This window comes from Sinohyriopsis cumingii, chromosome 8, assembly GCF_028554795.1.
Source record: "Sinohyriopsis cumingii isolate HCF-2022 chromosome 8, ASM2855479v2, whole genome shotgun sequence".
In the NCBI taxonomy this organism is placed as follows: domain Eukaryota; kingdom Metazoa; phylum Mollusca; class Bivalvia; order Unionida; family Unionidae; genus Sinohyriopsis; species Sinohyriopsis cumingii.
This window is the reverse complement of record NC_142968.1, coordinates 27,875,976-27,899,509: the sequence shown is the minus strand read 5'-3', so window position 1 is coordinate 27,899,509 and position 23,534 is coordinate 27,875,976. Positions and strand designations below refer to the sequence as shown.

General features: G+C 31.9%; 1 protein-coding gene across 1 annotated transcript in view; it reads right to left on the bottom strand.

Moving 5' to 3' along the window:
- Positions 1-1,603: 1,603 nt before the first annotated feature.
- The window catches only part of LOC149793193 (uncharacterized), a 36,014-nt gene continuing 14,083 nt past the window's right edge, over positions 1,604-23,534 (bottom strand). The window contains exons 2-7 of the mRNA XM_089966316.1: positions 22,391-22,449; positions 14,911-15,210; positions 12,550-12,683; positions 11,711-11,843; positions 10,528-10,650; positions 1,604-2,597 (exon numbers count right to left, since the gene is read on the bottom strand). Of these exons, the coding sequence (XP_089822442.1) occupies positions 2,341-2,597; positions 10,528-10,650; positions 11,711-11,843; positions 12,550-12,683; positions 14,911-15,210; positions 22,391-22,439 (996 nt within the window). The 5' untranslated portion in view covers positions 22,440-22,449 and the 3' untranslated portion in view covers positions 1,604-2,340. The remainder of the gene's footprint in view (positions 2,598-10,527; positions 10,651-11,710; positions 11,844-12,549; positions 12,684-14,910; positions 15,211-22,390; positions 22,450-23,534) is intronic.

The window sequence follows — 23,534 nt, the reverse complement described above, 5'->3', positions numbered from 1 at the left end:
TTTGCTTGCATAGGTGTGTATATTTTTTTGGATTCATTTGTCTCTGCTGACAACAGCAACTTACAGCCTCTTACGCTAGTGTGATAGTATAGTGTGTTTGTGTTTGTGTCTGAAGAAATAATGTGCTTATAAACATTCATGCCTTTGAATGGTAGTATAGTATAGTTGCGTGAAACATAGTTTACATTGTATTGCCCTTGTTTTACATCCTACCTCCATTAAGCAATAGTATGTATGTAAGATAGCGTGTGTGTAAACACTATTACCCTTTTCGCTGGATATGATTGGCGTGTGTTCGGAAAGTTATCAATCTTTACTGGTTAGTACCGGGTGTGTTGGACAGGAAGAGTCAGAGTTGGATTGCAGACAGAACCTTTTGACCTAAACGTTATTTAGGTGCCTAGGCAATTGGAGTCAAGTAACATGCCCAAAGACGCACCATGGTATTTGACTAGGGTTGATACATTGGTATTATTACACCTTTCGGTCACAAAGCTCATCGATCACTGCCGCCCCGTCCCACCAATATTCACCTTTTACAATATTCGGAAGGGCTCATCTATAACGGACCAGTTGAAACCTTCTAAAAAGCAATAATTAGTATACATTTTAAGTAGAATATAAACGACGTGAAACGTTGATCTGGATGAATAAGAATAATCATAGGAAACTGAAATGGTGCATGGATCCCCACAGATGTAAAGAACGTTCTGGTCCGCTCGGTTCTCTCATAAGAATGCGCATGCCAATACCGGATTTAGATTAATCATTCGTGTCAGTGTAGTACAACCATGCAATACAAAGTATGAATATAAACATTACAAGACGCAGGATCAGAAAGAATACCGCATCTCGATTAGCAGGCAGCGTGCTAAAATCAGTAAGCCGAATGTTACACTGTTACATCTATTTAACCTGTTATGTATTTCTTCGCTTTATGATGTATGGTCAAATGTTCAAAGGTCAAGGTTACTGTTACTGACAGAAAACAGATGATTATCGCAAAATAAGTTTAATACTAGATAACAAATATTGACCGTAGTTTTTTAAATGTTTGGGAAGCAAAATAATAGCTTATGAGGATAACACTGAGAGGTGACGATCTTGGTATATATATATATATATATATATATATATATATATATATATATATATATATATATATATATATATATATATATATATATATATCACTATTATAATGGTTTCTGCACACTGCTTTGAGTTCGAGATGGACATATACTACACGGCGTCTAAAGTTGCTTTCACGGCACTACTCTTCAGATCTAGTTGGTCCAGTTTATAGCTTTGCTCTGTGTAACAGAGGGTTTTGAATGGTTCGTGGCCTAAATTCAACTACCTCATCCGCATAACTGTCTTTATATAGTATAATGTACCATTATTACACCGCATCTTATAGTAGAGGTTCGCATTTTTACTGCAAATACTTGAAAAATGTGTATTTGTCAGATATTAGTGAATTATTCTGCGACTTACATAGCATTGTCTTTGCAAACAAATATATCCACCTGTTTAAAGATAAAAACTGAACTTTGAAATGGATATTACAACTGAGATAGAAAGATCAAAACGAAAATAAAAGTCCTTCTTTAAACGTTTATTACCAAAGATAAATGACGAAAAAGACAACATTTTGTAGCAACAAATATCAAATAGAGCACTATAAGAGAACTTCTTGTTGTAGGTGCTAAAAATCTTAAGATTACTTTACCAAGTAAAGTACATCGATTCAATGTGTTAACATTGCCTTCTATAATTCAAAATCATATAGAATAAATCAGATATAAAATCTGCGGATCCAATATACCCGATTAAACTGTTCTAAACTAGCATTATCAGGTTTGGTTATTGACCATCAGTTAACTGTGCATACATTTTATAGGCACATGAACACAATATCAGCTATATACTGCAAAGTAGATTTAGGCGTCCTAAATTGTTACGAGAAACACAATTTAAGGCCTCGGTATGAAAAGTACAGTACAGTCATGTATTAACTGTTTATATAAACACGGCTCTTGCGAAAGATCAAAGATTAAGGAATGCGCCTCAGACCCAAATTCAGCCTCCATGAATGCCCAAACCAGCGATTGAACAGGTGGCCATACATTCAAAAGACTTAACTTCTAAGATGCTACCTCTTGTGAACACAAATAAACAAGGCTGAGAATGGATATTGGTGTATTGCGGTGTCAGTAACAGTTGCTAATTTGCAGGATGGGCTTGGGGAATAGCCAGTTTATGGAATATAGCCCCCTCCAAGCAGATAAACAAAACAAACAAAATACATCTTCACTCTCAATCGAGTTTTTCATTTTGTTAGACTAACTCTGTCGGTATATCGTTGGGAACATAGGTTTTGGAGGACAATTCTCTAGCGGGCGAGTTACGTCTTCTAAAACCTTTTGGAGATGGTACTTTAAGAGTATGACTATTGCATGGCTGAACGATCTGATCCTCGCAAGGTGGATCCGCTTGTGTTTCTGCAGTGTCTTGGGACTTTGTATCACTTTGCTGAGGTTTACTCTGTATCCGAGGATTCTCATCACCAGGTTTGCTAGTTATGATAGTATGTCCTAGAAAGGAGAGGAAGAACTGTGCCATGACATAAACTAAGTGCATAAATGAAATAACTCTTGGCGATTCAGTCTTTAGAGTAACACAACTTTAAGAAAACAAATACTTTATGAGAAGCCAACTCTACTGTTGTTTGATTTCTAAGGTTCGTAACATTCTCAAGTAATCCATGTATATAGCAGTTATAATATTTAAAAAATGTGCGACTGTTTGAATTAATCATAAAGCCGATAGAGAGAAACTGGTGATCTGTTACTTCACCAATGCACACACTTATAAATATATATATATATATATATATATATATATATATATATATATATATATATATATATATATATATATATATATATATATATATATATATATATATACATATATATATATATATATATATATATATATATATATATATATATATATATATATATATATTGTCTATCTGTCAGTATGTTTATCTGTCTATCTACTATCTATGTATATATGTAAATATATAGATAGATACATGTACGCATGCATACATACATACATAATTAGATAATTATATATATATATATATATATATATATATATATATATATATATATATATATATATATATATATAGATAGATAGATAGATAGATAGATAGATAGATAGATAGATAGATATATAGATAGATAGATAGATAAGGAGAGTAAAAGAGGCACTCATTTGCTACTTATGGACACATGACTGGCAATGTGTATGGTCATATTATGTACTGTTCATGCGAACAAATGGCATCATATAACGAGAAACATTATTTTAATGAGCCGGTAGTTCAAATCATGTCTCGCTTTCCCTCATATCCGTCTGCTCAACCTCACACCATTCTACTGACATCAAATACTATTATGATGATTATTATTACTATTATTATTATTACGTCTTTCCATAATCTTCTTTATAACCTAAGCATATTCAGGGCATTTTCTCTTGTAGTAAAACGTGCTACCTTTATTAAAAATCTAGAATAAGCAGCATATTGCAAAATATAACGCCTGTGTAACTGGATCTTAAAACAAACATACCCATGTCACAATGGCGCTGCGTCCGCATTTGTTCCGATTAATTACAGATTTATCTATTCGAACATATGTACTTTGTGGGATATTATTCTGCTTTTGTTCCTTTGTTCAGAAAACTGGATTTTTTCGTTATTTGTATTATTGTGTTTCTATATGCGTCGGTGTGTTCATTTTTGAAACCCGAGGAACATATTTCTTTCAGTCTAAATGTAGCGAAGGACTGATTATAAGGATGGCAAAATTGTGATACGTGTATATTTTTATTCTGGCAATAAAGTGACAACAGTTCTCAGAATAAATAAAACTAGCGCACAACTGACATTTTTGAAAGACCAAGGCCTTAGGGAGTAATCGAGTGTAATACATTTACTTTTTGAACATGCGCTAATTCCAATTAACAAAGGATAGATAATGAAATAACAACAATATACCAAAACATTACAGCGTTTGTAAAATTTAGTTTGGTCTGCACCTAAAAGACAAGACATATATTGAAACGTGAATCTACAGAGTATATGGTACTGTGCAAAGTATTTGAGAAACTTGGTGAAGAAGGTTCCGACTGATATAAAACCATTATTTGCTTACTGAAACAGACCAGTGCTATTAGAATAGAAAAAAAGTATTTATAATTTTGTTAGCTAACAAACATCCCGTGCCTCGTAAAAACCTACTGTTTGCACATCTATATTCTTCGAAAGAAGTTTTTCCATCTGTTTATTAAATGGCCTCTTGTATTTCTAACTTGTTCATTCAGCCTTTTATCGCTTTATCTTCAAACTCTCTCATTTGTGTTTGATGTTCACTTCATTATGCCTATCGCGTTCATTTACATTATTTCAATTCCTTACTGATCTTTTAGAAATGTCATTCAACCTGTTTCTTTTATAATTACATCACCAAGATCGCACATAATGTATTTTTGAATCGACAACTGCAACATTGTTTGCATGACAATTTAAGTTGATTTTGCCATGAAAACAGGATAATGAAATGGAAGATAAGGAATACAATACTGAACATGAAACCTACTTTCAAATTCAGCTGAAACGACTAGCTAATACAAGCCAAATGACATAGAAAATGCTAAACTCTGTAGACAATTAGCAATAAATTTACTAGAAATAAAAAGCGGAACGTACAAAACAGAGGTTGATGAAATCACACTACTTTAAAAGAAGGAAACTCATGCAGTGTTATTAAAAAAGTTGTATAAAGTGCTAATATGCGTTTTTCATTTGATCAAAATGAAAACTTGGTTCTGTATTTTCCTTAAGCTGGTTAGGTAAAATGACATATAAGATGATGTCGTTCGCGAAGTCAACATCACTAGAGAAACTTTGAATATAACGTGGTCAACATATGTATATATTTTCTTACAGTTTCCCACAGGCTGGACTTAAAATACGTTGTTAAAGATATCAAAAGAGACACAACCAGACATTCACGAAAGCCCAAAACTCACGATTCCAGTTTTGTTTCGTTCACAAATGACTAACTACTAGCGTATAAACTTTGGTCAGAAAATGTCGTAAACTCAGAAACTACAAACAATCAAACTTATTTTGGTAAAATGTTAATTGGAAGAGGTGGTTTATCAGTAAACTATGCATACATACACAGGTCATATTAATAAAACATCCTCTTATTGAACTAGATAAATGATAAAATGTCCATTGCAATAAATGTTTCCTATCAGCGTATTTGACCATGAAACGTTAGGATCTGCTCCTAAAGAATATGCACTTACTAAAGAATATGCATTTAAAAAACATTGAAGTTTACAAGTTGTTCACCATTAACAATATGTGCTGAAGGAGATAAGTAAGGATTCTAGTTTCACATTGGCAGAACAGAATATAATAACTAATAATTAACAAACGTTTACTTCAACACGCTGTTGCTCCAAATATAATCAGCAAAAGGACATTGTCTGCTCCTTCGCTACACCTTTTACTGTGGACATTCCAAGAACAAAAATTCGGTAATTCAGGTCCGAAATACTGAGTTTCTATTTTGAACATCAAACCGAAGAAACAATGTATAGCTGTAGGAAAATTTATGAAATGCAACAATGATAAAGTTCTCATCAAATGAGGTAATTAACGCTCTTAAACTAAATAATTGTTTTATTGAGTCGACTTCGGCGTTTGCCCAGGGTGTCTGTGAGACAACGCGAGTTTGTCATCAAACCCATATCTATCTCTTCTCTTGATATAAACAAGAAAACCGGTATCTTTTGATGTACAACAGAAAATTGTCAATGTGTGACACCGTTGTATTTGGCACTGCGTGTAAGCAAAACTGGTCTTAATTTCAGTTCGAGTGCATTTTACGGGCTTAACAAAGCCTTAGTCAGGAAGATAAATATGACTAGATAAATTTTAAAAATTACAAATTACACGACTTTACTGGCACTTAGGATATAAACAATTTCAGTCGGTATATGGGTTCTGCAGCTGAATGGGACTTACAGGAATAGTTGTCCATTTGACTTATACTAGAGTGAGCACAGCACCGGAATGCACAATTAAGACTACTAAGACTACGTTTACAATGAGAACACAATATTAATACTAACGACCTCATGGTTAGCAAAGCGATCAACGAAAATATAGTCAACAACTAGGAGTTTATTCTGATCATCAACATGTACGAAATATGTAAAGGGATACATATCACAACAAATAAAACGCAACCGTCACGTCAAAGACTTAATCTTCGTTAAATATTAAACACTGATAGCATAAACGAACTATTTTGGAGGGTGGAATGTTAAAGGAGAAAGAGAACATATAGAAGGAAACAACCAGAGAGAGAGAGAGATAGACTGCAAAAGATCCACACTGTACACAAGAAAAGAAAAGACGTCTAGAGACTCTTCTTTGTCATGACTATTGACTTCATCCTCTTGTAAAATAAAAGTTGATCAGAAAACAGAAAATTATATAATTATAACAATTAACGACATATAGGGATTAACTGCAAGTGTTGGCAACGACAACAATACAGCAGTTGACTGAAATGCAAGTTAGACATAAAAATCAACCTGTATTATAATTTCCCTAAGTACACCGCAAAGATGAATGTGTTCACGATAGATGATGGGGATCTGACAAGGTTAAACTAAAAGCAACTAACATATATGGACTAAATTAAAGTGGGAGATTTTTTAATATACATCTAAAACTTTGTTATTACTGATTGCAAGCAATATACATATTTGTATGTCTTGTGCAGCCATGACAATCACTTAATGGAAAATATCTATATAAAAGTATGTTACTCTTAATTAATTGAAAGTATAAATAGTATATGTTTTAAAATAAAGCAAGATAAGTGGTTTTTATTGCTATATACTGTAAATTGCTCATGTAGTACCAATGGTATATACATGTATGTTAAGCCACCACATATGTCTCTTCGTCATAAAACCTCCAGAGAATGTGCTAATTTTAACGTCACACTTCCAATGATTTTATAACATGAATACATTTTATATCTTTGTCAATAATTGACAGTCTCACTTGCTTTTGAGGTTAATGAAGCACAGTTCATACGTCTTTCATTTGCAATATGAATCAACATGTACACGAATTGTATTTACTGACTTGTGTTTGCTATCCGTGCTTCTGTGCGGCTTTTATTTGCTTTTTATTGATTTTGTATGCCTTTATTATTTTTGTTTCCATTTATTATCGTTTCAACTAACTAGTTTCTATTCATCTTAATTCTCCTCATAAGAAGTGTAATTTTGTTGGCACTTGAAACAAAAATAATGATATATAAAAAATTATACTTTCTTCTTTATTATTTCTTGAGATTTCCAATTTGTTTGGCAAACACAGCAATATTTTTTAATCCGAGGACACTTTTATCGGTATGAATTGTCTCCGTTTTGCCTGAGACTTTCTTCAGTTGTCTGTATGATTAAACAAATGTTGTAGTCCACAACATACAAATCTACATGTCAATTTGTGTTTGTTTGTTATAAAACCAATTATATATGCATATTTCAATATCAGTGGTCAGCAATGTATTTCTCTCTGGTGGAGTTTTGTACCCATTAAACCATCAGTCAATTCGGTATCTCTGAAACAATTTTTTGGGAGTATGTGGGTGGTATTCATTTTTTTTACAAGTATTGGATAGTCTGTGGAAAATGAATTAGAACGTACTGGAATATCTAATTCTACATCTAAAATGCAAGGACTATTATAGCCATATAATATTTAAATATTCTCAGCATGTTTTTTTTTCTATGTTTTCTAATTTCATGGTGTTTGTGTTTGTAATCATATCATTATATGTTTTTGTCTTATAGGTGTTGTCTAATGTTGTAAAGCGCTTAGAGCTTCTAAAGATCGTTATATAAAGTCCTCATCATTATTATTATTATTATTATTATTATTTTGCTTCTACCTGTATAAATGATTAATTAGCTGCAAATGCATTCTTGTACATCAGCACATATCCGCTCATGAGATAAAGAAGTTAAATATGTACACGTGGATTTGAGTTGATGACATTGTTTACTTCGTTTGTAAAGTATACGATTGCTTGGTAAAATTTAAGTAAAGAGACATGACCTTATTTACGAATTGAATCGCAGTTTAGTTTGGAAAGTATCTAAGTCAATGTCGTTTTGTTGTGTTATAAGCCAGACGACAGACTGCATAGAAATATGAACAAGAAAACAATGCATTGCTTATTTTAATATCAGACTTTGTGGAATTACTTTTAGTTGTGTTAAGTTATAATTTGAAAGGCATTATTTATTTAAATCACTCACTACTATTGCGAATTGCCCATACTTTCTTTGACGGAAATAATATTTTAGGATTATAAAGGACCCATTCAAAGCCTTCCTGGATTATATCATTGCAATTCATAAAGACTATTGGTACATCGACACATTCAAGACTAGTATTGCATCATCACCTCTGATGATCTATTTCATTCGGAATAATCACTTGAATTAAATCGGAACACTATACTATTGGACTTTAGGACCCTTTGATATTTAATCAATAATAATGTAAGCTTATTTTAAATTTGTATTACATATTCTTGTGAAATATGTCAAATGTTAATAACCTGTTTGGTTTTGCTTTTATATTACTTTTTAAAGACAATGGAGTCATAGCAATTGGTAAATGCTTTCCTGATTTATTTAGGATATATATTTGTAAACAGTTTTAGTGTCTCCCTTTCATCAGTACATTTTAAACACCTGTGCTATACACTCTCCCATTAATCGTATCATCTCTGCAAACCCATCTGCCCCTTAAACTGTTATATATAATATGCATTCCTTAGTTCAGTGCTTTATGTTTTTCAAAGTCTTAATCCAAGCTATCGTTTGTTCAGTCGTCTTGACGAAAACAATATTGTCAATACGTACGTAAAAATGCTATTAGTGAACAATAGTATTATCTTGCATATATAACATTTAAACTGATATCCAGCATGTGTTGACCGAAAACTTCCCTGATGAAAGATTACTATCTTTCACATTATTTTCTCTCATACAGATATAGCATAGCATAACTGTATTTTATATATCTCTGATAGCATCAAATGTTTTGTATTTTACAGTTTTAATTCGCAATATAATATTTTTTAAATCCTTCACAATGCATTGACACATATTAGAATTGTATTAGCATCACTGTAAATATTCATAAGATAAGAACAAAAAACCTGATGTAATGATTCTAGCCAGTTTGATTCTCCGGAATAAATTGCACAGTAGTAACATGGTTTTCCTAATGTGTCGCGATGCTACTTGTCAAATGAGAATAAATAACAAAATTAGATTTTGAATGAAACTGGCAGTTCTTGCAAGGTACACGAGACCTTTATCAGAAATTACATTTAACGAACTATTTCCATTTTAATAGAGTTACTTGCACATTCACAATGCGCCTAGTGTATTATAATTAAGTCTATTTTACCCAGTTACATTTTTGCACGTTAGACTAATCACGTGTGACGACGACTTTTTAAAAAAGTATATATTCCAATTTCTACGTCCATATCTCTCTGTCTCTTTCTGATTGTGTCTCTCTATCGATGTCACTCTCTCTCTCTCTTTTAACACACACACACACACACACACACACACACACACACACACACACATATATATATATATATATATATATATATATATATATATATATATATATATATATACATACATACATACATACATCCATCCATCCATCCATCCATCCATCCATACATACATACATGCATGCATGCATACATACCTACATACATACATACATACATACATACATACATACATACATACATACATACATACATACATACATACATACATACATACTTTTCCTGTTTGAATCTGTCGTCGTTCAAGGTAATGCAAATATATCAACACTAAGATAAACATGGCAATGGATTTCATATATTTTCATCAGTTTTTAATCTTATCTGAAATAAATATATTCCAATACTACATTATGTGCAATATGTATTTTAAAAGATTTTCAGTTCCACAAATGCATGACAAAGACGTGCTTAAATGATCTAAACTCATTTAAGCAGAACACTTTGATGTATTATTATCAGTTTTCCTCTTCTTCTTCTTATTATTATCATTATCATTATTATTATTAGTAGTAGTAGTAGTAGCAGTTGCAGTAGTAGTACTAACACTGTTGGTAGTAGCACTAGTAGTAGTAACAGTAGTTGTCGAATAGTTACTTTGTGTTAGAGAGAACTTAACTATGGAATGAATGTGCTTAAATTACATACAGTTCATTTACCGATAATTGTTTTCTTCACATTAAGTAGCATATTTCGATTAAAGCTAACTTATGATTTAATATGATAGAAAATGGCTGGCACTTACGTTTAATACGAAACTCTATATAAACAATCACTGCTGTGAACCAAACGAATACCCATATGAAGTACAGGATTTCTGTTAGTCGTATATTTGACATCGATTCTGTTGTCATTACTGGATAGGTACCTGTTAGAAATGGGAATATATACATGAGTGTGAGGTATTACCGATTGTTAGTGTATACAACCATACATGTACACTGTACTGGCACTATTACTTGGTAGTTTCTAACAGTAAGAAATATGGGGACTTTTCAGAGTGATCATGTTAAGGGTTTGATATATTAACACCATGATTTCGTTTGTTGTCATGTTAACTAATTTAAAAATGATATATTTTGTATAAAAAAAGTAGTATTTGTCACAAATTTGTTATGATTATGGCGAATGCCATATCCAAAAATATATTTTATTTTTTTGCTGAGTAAGTTTGCTTCATATTTACTGGCCCTGTAAGACAAACATTGTTCGGGTGTTGGCCTCCGAAGTGTACCAGCCCCTTTTATCTATAGCGTATATTATTAGCTAGTGAATTGCACGTTTCAAATCAGTAAACACTAAATGACCTTTACAGGGTGTCAGCCAAAGTGTATGCTGAATCGGCCCATTATAGTTAAAATTTTAGATTACAACTTATGCAACAATCAGTATACACATACCAAATTAAATTTCTTTAAGGTACAGATCATTTAATTTTTGCAGAGGGGCAATGGTTTTCCTGGAAGCAGAACTAATTATATAAGATATATATATTTTAATAATATAATTTAAATGATATTGTGCTACATTAATATGAGTCAGAGCAATGGCGATATATATATATATATATATATATATATATATATATATGCTACATTTTAATGCTTCTATCCACTTATTTAATTTCTCAAATGAATACTGACCATTCAAAAATCGTATGTCAACAATTACCGTAACCCATTTGACTGATCCATTGTTTTATATCTTTATCTGCCTATGCATCCATGTATGTCTTAAATGGAAATTAGTCGACATCGTGGTTGTACCAAAAGCAAAGTATTCTACATGACATAATCATTTAATATGCCATGATCTCTCTAAGCCTTATTGTCTCAGGCAGGACGTTTATTTTAAAGCGTCCAAAATCTGGAAATAGGTTGTAAGTGTATATCATAAGGATTAATATAAATGCGTGAAAAGAGACTTACTTTCAAAAATTGTGAAATACGTGCAAAAATCCGATGGACTAAATCTTGCAACACATCTTAAAGCGGGGGTCTGCAAACAAGCAAAGTAGGTGCCGCTCTCTTTTCCGGGTGTTAACGTCACTAAAGTCTTGCTCTGCAACATAATCATAGCTTGTTATGGTTTAATGTTGTGCTCAGCAATTCGAATGTATGTGTTGATCAATATGTTGTAGATACATTCTAACCAAGTGGAAAACTTTAGAAATCGAAATATACGATTCACCCAAGATATTTTAATTTCTATTTTATTCTAATTTAAGCTATTCCTCTTCGAGTTCTAAAAGTACATTCGGTGCAGAACATATTGCAAAAACATCTGACAAAGCGTACCAGATTACCATCGAAATAGAGCAAAAATAGTGTTTTCTTATTTAAAACCATGTAAGTTTTACGATGCATGAAATACAAAACTAATCGATTTATCAATCACAATTCTTTTGTACAATAATACATTTAATATTGCTTTCGTTATGAAACGTGGGCAAAATAGAATATATGACGTAAACTTATAAATATATGATAAGCCAACATTACAACGATCTAAAAAGAAATGTTGACGTATTGGGGACTCCGCATGTACTGCTTCATTACATATTAACAATGGTGTATCACTTATATTTGAAATATTGTTCTTGAGTTTTGCACATATATAATTGGCATAATACAAGTTTGTACGCATGCATTATTGGTCACATAATACCTATTTGAAAAGAACAGATTATTTAAGCCGTGTACTTTTTAAGTTCCAAACTATAGTACGTATAATAAGCGAAGATGAGATTGACGCGTAATGCACTTACAACATAGGGCAAATGTTCATATTGCACGAAGTATACAGAAGGTTTAGGTATCCCACATTCTGTACCTTCTACAGAGGCAACTAAAGTGATATTCGTACGGGATATTTTCGGACTGCAATCCGTTTCTGGGGCGACTGAAATATACATAACATAGGAAATTTATTCTAAATAGCTTAACATTGAAAAACATATATGTGGTTTAGAAACTATAAATCATTTTATCATAGTTTTCAACCTATTTTAAGCAACAGTAAAACAATCGTGTTCATGATTTTTAAATTGCTACAAAACACGATTGCTTTATGTGTTGCATTGAACAGTATTTATCAATTCTGATTGGATTTTCATTTGAAAGTGAAAAATAGAATATTGTTAAAACGTGTGTCTTCACGTAAAGATCATTCCCATTTTGTCAAAGCGTCTTCTGCTGTAATTTCGTCATTTGCTCCCGTAATATACGAATTCTAATTGGATACAAAATCAATTAATTTATGTGGCATAGTAATTTGATTATTACGGTCTAAATTTATTTTGAATCTGCAAAAGATAGCATCGATCCAACCTAATTTTGTCTTTCATTGTTTTCATACAATTTATAATTAATATATAGTGCATGCCTGATATCAGATCAACATGACCGTGTGTGTGACAGAAAGAGCGGCTAGGTTAAACACTTTAAATAATCAGTGAATCAAATCTAACAAATACATCTTCTACACACATTTACAATATAATGCATGATAATTGTATCGACTTGGTGAAATATAGAGAATTGGCAAAATTCAGAAATATTGAACTTATCTTGAATTAAATCACATATTGATTTAAATATTTTGTGGGATTTTAAATTGCATAAAGATACACTTGCAAATACCTTTTTTTAATCTCGCTAAAGCTGACTAGAATCAAATTAGGTGTTATAATAAATGCATACATTTGTAACGCATATATATTTTACTACATAAAATGAATAGAAATCTGGTGTTTTATGAGCGTATATATATTATATTATATTATATTATATTATATATATATATATATATATATATATATATATATATATATATATATATATATATATATGAAGAATGCAAATCATATGGCAAATAACAATCCTTTCAAGTGCACTGGATCCAGGAAGGGATCACGTGTATCATGGATTGGTTAACATAAATGACAACGAACATTGTGAAACTAGTATCTAGCTAGCCTGAGCACTTGTCGACTCTCGAAGCACACTTCTCCTCCCCTGGCCACATTTTCAGTGATACAACATTTATTGCAATTGCTTACAACCCCAAATGGAGTCCCCAAACCAGGAAAGAAAATGAATCGTACTGGATACGCCGCCTAAGAACATTGAAACCAAGCGGTTTAAACCAAGACGACTAGATAAAGAAAACAATGCATACATAACATTATCGTTATAGCCGACACATTGTCTCTGAAATAATTCTCTGAATTTGCTTAATAACATATGACTACTGTAACAATGAAATATCCTGGATATAATCTGCGCTTACATAAATTCACACAAAGTAACAGATGTCGATATGGCTCATCAATTTCTAAGTCAATACAAATACTTTCCAGTATCAGCAACAAGCTGAAATAAACTATTTGACACATAATATAGTTAAAAAGTTGAAATCCTGTAGAATCAGCCATGTAAAGTTTCGCAAACATAACCGTTTTCTGTTTTGCTTGTTTCTCTTGTCTATGTTGTGTATTTGCCTTTGAAAAAGATTCAGTAAAGAGTCGAAAGCGCTCATGCTATCAATATGCTAGTTTCGCACTGTTCGTTGTCAGTTTATTGCATATATATATATATATATATATATATATATATATATATATATATATATATATATATATTTCTTCGTTAGCGAAATCAACAGCGCATAATGACTAAATGGTCTAAGTCGTATTCTGTCATGAAGTTACTTACAAATATCGATTAATCAGAGTAGAATAGCAGTTTTAATGCTATTTATGCTATTGAAATGACGATGAGAAGAAGTAATATTACATTAGTGTCTATGATCTGATATTACCATTTCATTAAATAGGTTCTCTTCATTTAAGAGTACATAAATAAGTGTCAAGTTGTGAAAATGCTAAGGCTAAGGTAGTTTTTGCGATGTTTCAGTATGGAAATGAGTCTATGTAAATAAAATGACATTCAGAGAAATGAATTTATCCTTGGAACAATAATACAATCAAATAATTAAACGAATATGGAGAACTATAATCTGCTTTATTACAGGCTAAGTGAATGAACGTGAATGAGGGAGAGATGGGGGAGAACCTATTTAACCCACTTCCTTCCATATAGCCTTCATACACGTTATGAATACTTACCCAAAACAATCAATTCCAGGTTGTGTACCCTGAGTATTTTACTGTCTTGGCTATGTTGGACTGAGTATATTCCTTTGTCATCCCGATCAATGTTTCCGATCCAAAGGTTCCCATATCTGTCTCGATTCACATTAATACCGTCTTTTTGATATATAAATTGACTTGAATTCCATGTTGCAATTAAAGCCCCACTTTGGGTAAGATAAAGGGAGGCCTCTTTACCAATAATGTCAACTTTGTCTTTTTCAAATAATATAATTGATCCTCCGTTGCAAACAAATTTTGAAGGAACCGTTGCACCTGTAAACAAATAAGACTGTTTTAATTTGGTACCGAAAATCCCTAAACACTAGCATTATCACCTTAGACTCACTTCCAGAACTATCAAAAGTATAAACAAATAATAATAATAATAATAATAATAATAATAATGACTATAAAAATCACAATAATAGTAATAATAAAAATAATATTACACTACAGAAAATAACATTAATAATACACTACAGAGAATAATAATTAATAATAATAATAATAATAATGTTAAAGATGCTATTATTAGTATTAATAATCGTATCGTATGTGTAATTTTCGATGAGTCTAAAATATGGTGGAAAAAAAAACAAATGGAAACTCTCAAGAATCTATCTATCTTATCTATCTATCTATCTATCTATAGATATATAGTTATTTGTTACGTGCAAGAAACTTTGTGAGGAATAAATCATCAAAATGTGTTTGATGAGCCGATTTTATTATTTGGGTGATATTTTTCTTAAAAAATATTATCTTGATTGCCTGTGACAGCAACGTTATGTTGACTATTCAATGTCTTACGTTACAGTGATTGCTGAATGATCTTAAGGTCACACTGAAAATATTTTCGAAAGTCAAATTATAATATCTAAATCATGTGAGGACAAGTAAAACCGTAAAATCATCTCACTGCTACACCTTTAATAACCACATAATACAACATGTCAGTGGAAACCCCTGTCTTGGACTAGCACTATCTGAGGACTTCAAGTAGGAATCACATATTATCTAACACACCAAGAAAGCAAACACTACACTAGCATTTCTTAAAAGAAATATCAGACACTGTCCGCAGACATGTAGGCGAACTGCCTATCTAGTACTAGTCCGAACCGTGTTAAATGGTTGTGTTGTCTGGGATCCGTACTATTTAAGGATGTTCATAGAATCGAGAAGGTCCAACACCAGGCATCAAGATTTATATCTGGTGACAACAAAACCAGAGAAGCAGGATGCGTCACCAAAATGTTATCTGACCTTGGTCTACAAACACTCCAAGACATGCGTAGTCGGATTCGTTTGATATATTTATATAAAGTAGTGTACGGGTTAGTGCCGGCTCTCTCATCAAATATATTTTTAAAACCATTAAGAAAAAAACGCCAGATCAAAGCCAAATCTTTTACAAATTTTGTAAGTATGATCATTGTAGAAAAACTAGTATCAAATTGTAGTAGATGTTTTATATTTGAACAATGTAGAACATAACAATTTATTAGTTCTCTTTTCATAAAAACAACTGTGAATTGGAATCATCTGAGTGAGTGTTCTGTACCACCAATCTGTGGAGTATTTCATGACAGCTCATGAGCAATACAACTAATTATCAATTTGGCTGTCTCTTCCAGTGCAATTGTATGCCGTACCTGTAACATTCAGATTCAGGATTCAGATTCAGACGTTCAGATTCAGATACATGTTTGGCTTAAGCAGCAGTTATATCTGACTTGAAGTTTTCCAAATAAAAAGGGGTCCATGATATTTTAAATAGAATTATAGTCCGATATGTGAGACCGCTCCGGTGGTCTAGTGGTAAGAGCGTCCGCCTCGGAAGCTGGAGGTCGTGGGTTCGAATCCCGGCCGAGTCATGCCAAAGACGTACAACAATTGTACTGGCAGCTGCCTCGCTTGGCGCTCAGCATTAAAAGGTTAATATTGAGACTGGTCGGTCTGGTGTAATGATACTGTGACTGGATGGGACATCATGCTACATGTCTGCGGCATGATGTCCCTGTGATTGACATCAGTATAAACTGCCACACTGCAGACATCGTAGCAATATGACCGAACAATTATTAAAGCTAAGTTAAAATTCTTAATCACACACACACCGATATGTGATGATGAATAAAGTCATACAATGCAATATAATGTGAAGGCAATTAAGAAATAAATCTTGGAGCTGATCCCGATACGAAATGGGAATTGATTAAATGTATTGTCAGGAAAGAAACTGTTGAATTTCTTTCTTGACAAAGGAAAAACATGGCTGAGAAAGAAAACTAATTTTAGAGAAATAATAATATTAAATATAGATTATGGAAATCACCTAAGTGATACAAAATATTATGAAAAAGCTTCTCCAAAATAATAAGGAACTTGGACCGATTTATTCAACTGGAGACAAGCATTTTAATATGTACAAACTATAATACTGCCAGTAAAGCATTGCGAACAGAAAACAAATTTCTCAAGGGTCATTCATCAAAGAAAAACATATTTTGTTAACATGCACGAATAGGTCAGACCATTCGCCGGCTTTGGGATGTTACTGATCATAATATAATGGCAGATTTCCCAGCCTTTTTCTTCACTGATGATTATGAAATCAATGCTACAATAACACTTGATTGATCTACCGAAGAAGATGAAGAACATGATGTTCGATGTATATTTTTATTTTTTATATAAGACTCAGTAACCACTGTGTGCATTGAAAAATCCCGAGGGTGGCTTAAAATTTTATCTATTGATATGTTAGTTCAAGCACTGAAAGCTAGTTTGGTATATAGAATCTTACATTAAGAGAATGGTAAAATTAGAAAGATATCTGCGTTTGAAATAATTAAAACGGTAGTGGGCGATTTTTTTCCTTGACACAATATTGGCGGCCAGACAATTCAAAACACGAATTTACGTATTGTTTGCAAGCATAAACTAGTACTATTTTGCTTTTATGTAAAAGTAAAATTTAATATTTACTAGTGTTTCGACTCTGAGGTCCTGAACTATGCAATAGAAAGAAGAAATACAATCTTTAGTTGAAATACAATTAGCAAACAATTTACTTTCCATGAATACAAAATGAAAATTCAAAAGACACTTAAAGTACTGTGCATTTTATCTCAAATAATCCTAAATGTTCTATCACATGCGAGAAACAATAGAATGCTCCGAATGATTCACAATAGTACCGAATGTGTTGATCTACCAATAGTCATCATGAATCAAACCTAAATATTCAAAAATGTCTTTATATGGGTCTTCAATGAGTCTTCAATGATATTAAAGTACAGATTTGGTCAAAAAACATATATGAGCACTTAGTTATTTCAACGCTAATTTGATTAAATAATTAATCTCAGATAATATCTGAACACCGCGTAACATTATTGCAGCAACTGATCCACATGAAATAATTATTATTTATCTGACATTCTTTATATACAGTGTGTCGCCTGATCAATGAAGCAACAACATACATTATTATGAATAATTACATCAAATTCGTCAACAAGATTGTTTCCAGTCAAATTCAAGTAAACATCTGAAAATGACAATAGTCAGGTATGAAAAACTCTGCACTCGATCACGAATAAAGACCAAAGACGTAATATGAATTACATGTAAAACACCCAAGAGCAATCATTATGCAAAATAGGACAATATATATATATATATATATATATATATATATATATATATATATATATATATATATATATATGTGTGTGTGTGTGTGTGTGTGTGTGTGTGTGTGTGTGTATATATACAAATCCATTTACGAATCTATGTATGTATTTATGTTTATATATGTCTTCGTGTCTCTCCCCGAAGAAACGACTGGTACATTTCAGTTAAAATTTAAAGCCATTTTGAATAGCTGCTTAACTTGCTTTAAAACATTTTTAAATATCACATACTACTTTCTTTTATTTCAAACGACTGTTAATATATAATAAATATGAGGCATAGTGTAAATGAGGAGGAACATGTCATACCGAAGATCCTGAAGGTAGGAAAACATGTAAACTTTGTAAATTTAAGTTAGATCGAAATGAAACCGCAGTAATATCGCATCGGGTATGGGAAGATATACTAAAAAGCTTCTGTCCATTTAAGATTTATGCTGTATAATATATTATACATGCGAAATGTAATATAATCAATGGTTCTCATTAAAACAAATAAGATAGAAAAGAAATGGCAGCCTCTCAACGCTACTTGGAAAAAATTCTGTTCTTGCAATCTAAAATGTTTTCCAAAATGAAAAACGTTATTCTCTGTATACAAGGGAAATGCATCTGAGGAATGTAGTGATGATATTATGCACATTTAAAGCCCATATCTGTTCTGATTGTAACTAAATCTTTTATTAAGGAAAATGTATTTTTAAACATTATGTCTTTCGTGGTGGTTTAAATTACGTGAATATATTTTACTTACAAAATAACAATATTAAATCATATCAGATCAGAAGTTACTGTGAAAATATATGTTAATAAAATGTGAAGGAAATCTTCCAATAGCTACTTCTGTCAAGCATAATGGGGCCAATATGTGTAAATGTAAAGCTTATTCGCAGGTATAATATCTACCCTGATTCTCTAAATTAAATGATGTTGGCTTTGTAGCGTCATGTACCTACCACACTACCTTCCTTTACTAATGTATTGTTTATTGTCATGTCTGATACCACAGCGAGAGAGGCTTGACATGTGCTGAATAGTCAATTCAAATGGTTTCCATCATTTTTTGCAAAAAGGACCATTACACGTTCAAATTATGGATCAGTTTCGAAGAAGGCAAATGAAGATAAAACAGAATTCTGCGAGTACTGCACATTTTCCTTTTCTTTCTGAGCAAAGTACTGGAAATCAAACAATCGAATACCCGTCCAAAACATGTTAAACTATAAGGACATCGATTGTGGTATCAAATAAAATCCCACGCTTTTGCAACTTACTTTGTGGTAGTTGTGTTTTTGTGTTCGTGTGTGTGCAAGAAGAAGAAGTCGTCCCATGTATATAGGTGTAAATGCAAACATTAAAATTGGTTCACGTAACTCATTTTGTTTCTAATCGTGCCTTAACAATTTACCTTAGAGAGGATAAGCGAATTTCAAAATGCCAATGAATTTTTAAATAAAACATATTTAGAAGGTTTGTGATGGTTCGGCTATTAACGTGAAACTGTAACTTAAGATATAAAATGTGTTCAAATATAATAAAAACATGCTGGTATTATAGCGGAGGAAACATTTTTATCACTGGAAATAATCAAGAGAGAATTTCGTGTAAATCTGCACACGATGGAACAGCTGGTTTATATTATGTTCATAAAAACCAAGTTACCAGATCTTTTTCAGTTCATATAATAATTGTGTGTTAAATACATATGACTAATTATTCATCATATTCTAAAATGAAAAGCCTGCTCGTTATAATGTTTTACAAGTATTAAAGAAGATCATACTCATAGAAAAGTCAGGAATTTATTCGATATTTACAGAAGATTTTAAGAAATAGGATGATTCGGTTTTGTTCAGTTTAAGTTATGTTAAGATTGGCTTAACCAATGCAACACTGTATATTGCCCATTGCCTATTATGGAAGGTTTATATACAGAATTACTACAGTGGGTTAAAACGAAGAAATTGTAAAGATAATGAGGGTTATGTTTTGTATTGTCTTTATAATTCGATTGCATTAATTCATATTACTCCCAATGATTATAGAAGATAGACTGTCAGGATATAAACGTTAGAAGTATACATATTGGTTCCACAAATGCTCAATCACAATTTTTAGAACAGAACTTGATGTATCACTGATTGTATATGAGGTAGTACATACGGGTGTGGAAAGCATCGTGACGAGGAACACTGCATAGGACCTCTAAGAATTACACTAGGAGAAGGAAAGACGATCTATCGAACATGGCGAGTATCTCACGAGAAAGGAGTATAATTATTGTGTGTTTATGACTTATCAAGGATGACATTATCTCAGAGAATTAATATATATAATCTCAAAATATCTTATGAACAGATACCCATCCAAATAAACATTAAGGACTTAAAATATGCGACAAAATGTAGAAATGTTATTATTCATCAAACTCCACGAAATTTACATAAAGACCTATTCCCATTTCCAGTGAGGAAGCAGTATGATGATATGAAGTACGTCTAAGATGAAGGAATTTCCTGGCAAAATACAATAGGAAAGGAAACACAGACATGAGACGCAAAGGAAAATGGGTCGCAACGTCTCCCAAAAAAGAGCTTTGATACAGCAGCAAATAGTAATCTGTTGATTAGATGCTTCAAAACTAAACGTTAGTAACTATAAATAAACAGTGGATAACTGAAAAGTTTTAATTTGCACGTTTCTCCAGTTGATTATGATATTATAAAGATTTTGACAGAATGAATACATCTGTTTAGATTCAGGTTAAACTGTACACCCATCTTCAGAATGTATAGAAACGTGTTACAGGTTAGAGGTATTTTATTTTGACCTAACTTTGTTTGATAAGCTTGTCTAAATAGAGTAACGGCTGTATAATTTATAGTATAACACGATCTTTTGACACCCTCCTGCCGCTGATCACATGTTCAAACATTGAACGATTGTCGTCAACAGACTAGATTCATATCTTAAAAAACAACAATTATGAGAATAATCATTATTGATTAAAATATGACGAAAATCATTATGTAAACAATTCTAAATCTTCAGCCTGTTTTGCTTTAACGATGTCAGAGAAATGGTTGCTTGAGTAGTGGATAATTTCCATTTTCATATGATAATCCATTTGATAATGTTACAACTGATTGCAACATATCATTTCACATGTCAAAAGAACTAACATTACTAAGATAGTGAATTAAATTTTATATACTTACCATTATTACTTTATAATTTTGTACTTCTAGATTTTGGTTTTACCGCTATTAATGACAACACGATTTGAAAAATGACGATGCAGTTATTTGGGAACCGAAACACTTGAAAGCAAATTATTTATCAGTAGAAAGTTGTACAGCCAGACGTAATTGCCTGCCGGAGGGCTTACAGCAGGTTAATTGATAAGCAATGTGACGGCTTGGTTCTTCTATAAGAGAAGGAAACAAGGCGTATGTGGTGATCAATTTGAAATCTGAAGGAACTTTTAATCCAATTTACAAATGATATCAAACTAACGCGGTGCGTAATTCATTGAAAGAATTAATTATAGCCGCGACGTAACCGATTACAAGTCGAGCTACACCCCAGAAAACGAAAACAAATATCCGTATGCGTGTTTCCATAGATATTTATCGATTAAGTTAACTTTGTTCTCTTTTCATTCTTTCCACGCCGTCAGTTGAAATTCAGGGTAAGTTTGTAACCTAAAATGTCTATAATACAGTCAATTCTATGTAAGTATAATTACGTACCACAAGCCGCTGCAGCCAATATAGTTATCATCAGCAGATGTTTCATCATCTTCCTTGATCTGAAGCAGATAAAACATGATACACTTTCCAAATATGAATGACATCAATTTAACAATGCAAAATGTATTTTTGCAAATCAAATGTATTTTATTTGCACTAATCGAGATGTGTAAGTTTCATTCCTCTGGCAACGTTTAGGAACGATATATTCAAATACTGCATTCATTATACTACATGCAAAATACACGACTGTCATATTTATCATGTGTTATCATTCCTATCTACAATTCTTAGTAACAATATTGTTCTCCACCGCATATAAAATGTATGTTCGATTCATTAAATTATAAACAAAGTTTTCAAAGAGAATACCAATTTTGCCAGATTTGTCTTGTTATTGCCGTGAAGAATAATGTTCACCTACATTTTGTATGCATTGTGATCTTCAGTGCCCATGGGGCACTCATACCCAGCCTAAAATATTTAACAGACATAAAACTCAAGATCACCATTTATGTTTATTTTATTTGTACATTAATTGTTCATACATGTAATACAGGTTCACTTCTATAATCTTAAAATAAGCAAAACAACGACTTGTTATTCTACGATATAATGTTACTATTACGAATGTATGGTCTTAGATTAAGTAACAGAAAAGAGCAAGAACCAATAAGGTTTGTAAAATACAACAAATAATTTATTTCAGAATAATACAAAGTAAAATTAAAAATGAACTTTCAGTATTATGATATAAATCCGAACTGTTCCTAATGTCATTTCACAAATCCAAAAGAATATATTTTCCAAATGAATTCTAGTGATATTCCAAATAAGTTCTTATATTGTATGTGTTTGATGTTCCTGTCATCTCGAACGTGGTAATGTGTCATTGACATAAAGTGTGATGTTATGCTAATAGCCTTTTGATGTATCACAATGATATGATCCAAAAATGTTCTTGTCTGAATTCACAATAAATCCACATTAATGTTTCTCTCCAAGAATGTTATCGAAGATAGCTTTGATTTAGATGAATAATTATTTCAATAAATAATTTCTCCAAAATGAAATACTGACCACAACAATAACACTTATTCATTCTGCTTCAAGACGTTAATGAAAGAAAGACAAACTTCTCAAG